At 65.9% G+C, this 5,269-nt stretch overlaps 2 protein-coding genes across 2 annotated transcripts; one reads left to right on the plus strand and one right to left on the minus strand.

The window, feature by feature from the left end:
* Window positions 1–2,114: 2,114 nt before the first annotated feature.
* On the plus strand, window positions 2,115–3,059 carry EMIHUDRAFT_460521 (hypothetical protein; the record flags this gene model as incomplete). The annotated part of the gene is made up of 2 exons (XM_005789485.1): window positions 2,115–2,222; window positions 2,396–3,059. 2 exons carry the CDS (start codon window positions 2,115–2,117, stop codon window positions 2,918–2,920), a joined length of 633 nt encoding a protein of 210 aa, XP_005789542.1. The 3' UTR covers window positions 2,921–3,059.
* A 702-nt stretch (window positions 3,060–3,761) lies between these two features.
* EMIHUDRAFT_252180 (hypothetical protein) lies at window positions 3,762–4,261 on the minus strand (the record flags this gene model as incomplete). Its single annotated transcript, XM_005789486.1, has 3 exons — window positions 3,762–3,785; window positions 3,977–4,075; window positions 4,151–4,261. 3 exons carry the CDS (start codon window positions 4,259–4,261, stop codon window positions 3,762–3,764), a joined length of 234 nt encoding a protein of 77 aa, XP_005789543.1.
* Between the last annotated feature and the right edge of the window lie 1,008 nt (window positions 4,262–5,269).

The raw sequence follows: 5,269 nt of genomic DNA on the forward strand, positions 1-5,269 counted from the left end.
AGGCCAGCGCTAGGCAGCTGCCGGCCACACTGGGCCGGATTTTGCCGGTAACCGTCGCCGCACACTCCTACGTCCACGCCGCTGTGACGTCTGGCGACGAGGCGCCGGCCGCCAAGCTTCATCGCCAACGTGGTCGCTCGCTGGTCCTCTCGGCTCGGCCACGCGTCGGCCCAGCTCACACGAGCTCCAGACAGCCACCAGTCGCCACGCGCAAAGCGTACGGGTCGCCGGCTCCCTGTTGTGCTCTCACGCTGGCCGGCGTAAAACTGTGCTGGCAGTTGTCATGCCGTACCCGTCGCGTTTCGAAAGGGAGCCCTCAATCGACGCGTCTACACGCACCGTGCCACCGCTCTCCACAACTGCTACCGTGGACATCAAGCTCCTCGACTCGATCTGCGGCTACGACGGCGCTCTAGCTGCTGGCTCTCGCGGGTGTCTGGCGACCCGCTCAGGCTTGCGAAACGGCCGCCCGCGGCGACGTGTTCGAGCTCGCTGGCCTTCTCCGCGCGGCTGGGCCCGCCCCTAGTCGGGGCCGACCCGCCCAGTCACTGGGCAGCGCGTGCGCCGTCATCCTGGACGACGGTGTGCCGATGCATCCGGGAGGCTCCGCGGGGCTGCTCTAGCAGCCTCGGGAGGGTCGAAAATCGAAGCCGGAGCGGCGGACCACGGAAGCTCCACGGACGGTGAGGCGGGCTGTGGTTGACCCCCCCTGACCGGGTGAGGGAGTGGCGCCCCGGGAGTGCCGCTCCGGCGACGTCTGTGGCCTCCACGGTACCGTGACCGCGGTGCTCGCTCTCGCGGCCGTCTCGCGACCCGCTCGAGACGAAAACCGGAGCGGACGGTGCGACGAACCGCGAGTGGGATGGTCTGCTCCGCGCGGCTGGGCCCGCCCCTAGTCGGGGCCGACCCGCCCAGTCACTGGGCAGCGCGTGCGCCGGCGTTCTGGACGACGGTGTGCTGGTGCATCCGGGAGGCTTCGCGGGGCTGCTCTAGCAGCCTCGGGAGGGTCGAAAATCGAAGCCGGAGCGGCGGACCACGGAGGCTCCACGGACGGTGAGGCGGGCTGTGGTTGGCCCCCCCTGACCGGGTGAGGGAGTGGCGCCCCGGGAGTGCCGCTCCGGCGACGTCTGTGGCCTCCACGGTACCGTGACCGCGCCGGCCTCGCTCGGGAGGCTCTTTCGGAGCCGTCGGCCTCCGAAACCGTCGCGTTGCTGCGCCTGGACGGCTTCGATGCTCGCCAAACCCGTCGGCACCGTTCATATACACATGAATTGTGAGTGAACGCGCATTTTTTGGCGATTTCATTCGCATATGCCGAAATGTTAGTTTCGATCTAGTCCTCACGGACACAAAACAGAGGCCTCCTAGCACGGAGAAGCGACTAAGAGTCGCCGACGTGCGAATGAAATCGCCGAAAAATACGCCCGGAATCACAATTGATCCCGTCGACAAGGCGCCCCAATCGCGGAGGTCTGGCGCGGGCGTGGAGGCGAGCATCGACGCCTCGACGGTTGCTCTTCAGAGGCCGTAAACAGGCGCCTGAAAAAGGAGAGAACGCGAGACTGATCACGCGCGCGGAAAAGCCCGAGGGGCGAATCTAAAGTGCCGAGGCGCTTGCTAATCACCCCAGCTAGGGCCACGGAGGCGCTCGCGGCAGGTCTCCGCGCGCGCGCTGGCCGGTGGCAGCTGATCTCGGGCGGCGGGCGGCGGGAATGGGCTCGGGCGGCACCTTTTGCCCTCAAAAGTCGTTCGAGAGTACCGGGTCGCGGCGGGAACGCGCCCATCCGCTCGATGGGTGTCAGGAGTCGATCGCCTGCGCCAGGAGCGAGCACGGGAGTCGTCGCGATGGGAGTCGTAGCGGCGTGGCGCTCGGCTTCGAGAGAGCGACGTGGGCGCGGCGGCGCGGGCGGCCGGTGGGGCGCGTGAGGTCCGCACCTTCGCGACGGGCAGGCTCGATACGGCCGCTGGCCGGGGCGGCCGCTCGACCGGCCGCCGCGGTCGTTCCGGCGGCGGCGTCGGCGTCGGCGTCGCGAGCGAACTGGCTCGCATTCGACGAGCGACCCTCTTCACAGAACCCGGACTGCCAGCTTAAATTCTTTTGTCGCTCATTTCCCATGTCCCTCTCTCTCCTGCTCGTTACAGCAGGGCCTGGCCTGAACGTGCCGCACCACGTGCCGCTCCGCCACGGGCGGCCCGTTGCCGTTCGCCTCGCCATCGGTGAAGTGCCGGAAGGGTTTTTGGGCGAGGAGCAGGCCGCCACCGCCGCCCGCCACCGCCGCCGCCGCCCGGCTTGCCCCCGCCCCAGGAGACACTCACGTAAAGAACAACGAGATGCCCCAAGGAATTATGTCCCGCCATGCTGTCGTGACCTGCAGCCTCCTCCGCCCTTCTGCAGCTCGGCGACTGGGTCAGCCTCAAGAAGAGCACCGCGCTCGGCGCCTCTGCGACGGTCGGCCTGCCCGACAAGGCGGTCGCGCTGCTCGAGCGGGTGCAGTCAGACTCGCAGGCGATCGAGTTTGCGGAGGTGGTGTCGGTCATCGACGAGTGCTTCGACGTGACCGAGACATCCTTCCGCGTGGGCGACGTCGAGTCCGCGGCGGGCGAGAACATGGGCTCGTCCAAGCTGCTCGCGTTTGGCAAGCTGGCCGGCCTGTCGGAGCAGGAGACGCTCTGCCTGTTCGGGCAGTACTACAAGGACGTGTGCGCGAGCCCGGCGGACAGCGACCACCCGAACATCCGCGCCTTCATGGCGGGCGGCTGGGGCGCGGTCCAGTTTCCGTGGGGCCTGTCCGTCTCTGTGCCGGTGGACGGCAAGGCGTTTGGCACGTCGAAGGACGCGGTGCAGTCGGCGCTCGAGGCGTCGGCGCAGATCTCGGGCGACGACGAGTGGGACCCCGACTCGGAGATCTGGATCCCGTGAGGCGTGTGGCCGCTTGGCGTTGCGGCCGCCTCCGCGCGCGCGACGCGGGCGCCACGTAGCACATTCGCGCAAGCTGCTGTAGTCTCAATCTCTCGCGTGCCATGTGTACAATGACCCTAAAGGGTGTGGATGCTGGGTTGACGGAAATCGGAGGACGCGACCCACTTCGCCACAGACGGTCCCGCGCCTCGCCGCTAATATGGGGGACCGCTGGCCGCGCCGCTGCACGGCCCGTTGGCGTTGCCGTACCGTCCGCTGTGCAGCGGTCTTTGTCCGGAGTGAAAAGTCCAACGCGCTCGTCGGTGACGGTGTCCTCCAACCTGCGCCACGCTCGGCGAACCTCGACAGCGCCTTCGGTGGCATGCAGCTCTTTGCGCCTGAAGCTTGGAGAGCAGCTCTCCTCTCTCTGCTGCTCACACGCTCTGTGCACAGTTTTGGCACAGCTCTGTGCGGACGACACAGCTGTGACAGCGATGGGCTCGCCCTCACTGGCCCTCAGTCACTTGAGACTTGTGCTGCGGCTTGTGTGAGCGACACTGCTCGGCGACTGCCGGCACACTGTGAGACCGTGGGTGTGAGGTAAAACCACGCTACCAGCGCTTGGTCACATCGGCCCCGAGGTCAGATCCTTCTCCTCTGTTGATGACAAGACTTGTCTACTCGCTGGAGCCGAGCAGGGCCCGGCGCGCACAACCCCCTGCGGCCCCTGGTCAACTCACCCTCCACACCCCGTACTCAATAATGAATAAAATCATGCTCTAAGGCACGAGGGTAAGTAAGAGAGAACACAAAGATAGTAGCTCAACTGCGCGCGAGAGGTCAGGAGAGGTCAGAGGACTTGTCAGGGGTCACGGTACACAGAGTCCTGAGGCTCACGGCTGAGGTCAGAGCCTCTCCGTCGACTCTCGTCGAACACGCGGGAAAAAGGAGGGAGTGGGCTTTGCGCTTGGCCTCAGGCGCGCAGACCACCCGAAGGCTTAGTTCTGCCGCCGTCATACTGCGCAAGCATCCACCCGCAAAGGGTCGAGTGGCCAGGAGCGATTAGCTCACGCCCACCTCCAAATTTTTGGCGATGAGCAGAATCGCGAGCGGCACCGCGAACTGAGCAAGTTTCTGGAAGCACTCCTTCCCAAAGTAGCCGTAGAGGAAGATCGCCTCCAGGCTCGAGGAGACTCAGCAGCACTCGGGCGCGCCGTCGCGGAAGATCCCTTTACGCGTCTCGCTGCAAACAGCCTGGGTCGGCACGCGATGCGAGACGGCGGGAGTGCGAGAGCCGGCGAGAGGCACGACGAGCGCGGCGGTGGGCGCGGTAGCAGCAAGGAGAAGGCAAAGGCCGCGCATGACGGGAGAATGAGAGCGAGGCCGACAGATCTTCTTCTCGAGGTTCTCGACGTGGCTATAAGCTGTGTGCCGCTGTTTTCACGCTGCTCAGCACGCCCCCCGGTTAAGGTTCCCCGGGCCACTTTCGGGGGGCAAACCCTGCCCGGCCCCTAGAACCCCAGGTAAGGCCCAGGTGTGGCCTAGGGCATCAGAAGGGACCAAGAGGAGTCCAGTCTGAGCCATAGAGCCCATGTCTTCGCCCCCGAAGGTCGCGTTCAAATGCCCGGAACGGCCGTTACAGTGGTGTCCGGCCGGCGCGATCACCGAGCTGTGACGCTCATGAGCGGCCCCTTCTTGCTCTCTTCCCACCCTGCTGTCGTGACCGTCTCCACCCCACACCTCCATTTTGCCTTTAGATATGCTTCGATCATTAGTTCGTCCGATGCTCATTCCGTTTCCGTGCAGTGCTTTCATGAGCGCGTTCCACTCGGTGATGGGAATGTGCCACGTGTAGGCCGCGGGTATCCCCAGGTGCGCTAAGTCCTCATCGATGAGGGGCCTCATTCCCAGGCGTTGCGCCCGCGTGTCGGCCCTCTCGAGCGGGCTCAAGATGGGTTCGGCTGCGGGTACCCCGTAGAAGGCTAGGTCGGGGTCTAGCTTTCCTCGCTCCTTCCGCCGCGCATTCCGTCGGTGTCGCTTCCACGCCCACACCCTTCTCTTTCTTGCGCGGATCGGGAGGGCGGCGACCTCTGCCCCCGTCCACGCTTCGCATCCCCTTGGCGCTGGGCGCCGGGTACGGCGTTTTCTTTTTCGAGCGCGCCGTCTGGCTTTTTCGCTTCTTTTCTCTCTGCGGGGGGGGTCCTCCGGTTTTGCTCTGCTGCAGCTGTTAGGCGCCTCTGCGGCTGGTGGTGCTGCTCCTGTCACTATTTCACTGTGTCGTGGGGCCGGCGTGCGCGGTGGCCTTCCTCGGCCCTTCCTCACGTGACGCACGGCGAGGGCGGCACTCGCCACGGCTGCGAGCGCCCACCC

Source organism: Emiliania huxleyi (assembly GCF_000372725.1).
Source record: "Emiliania huxleyi CCMP1516 chromosome Unknown EMIHUscaffold_1270, whole genome shotgun sequence".
NCBI classification, from domain to species: Eukaryota; Haptophyta; order Isochrysidales; family Noelaerhabdaceae; genus Emiliania; species Emiliania huxleyi.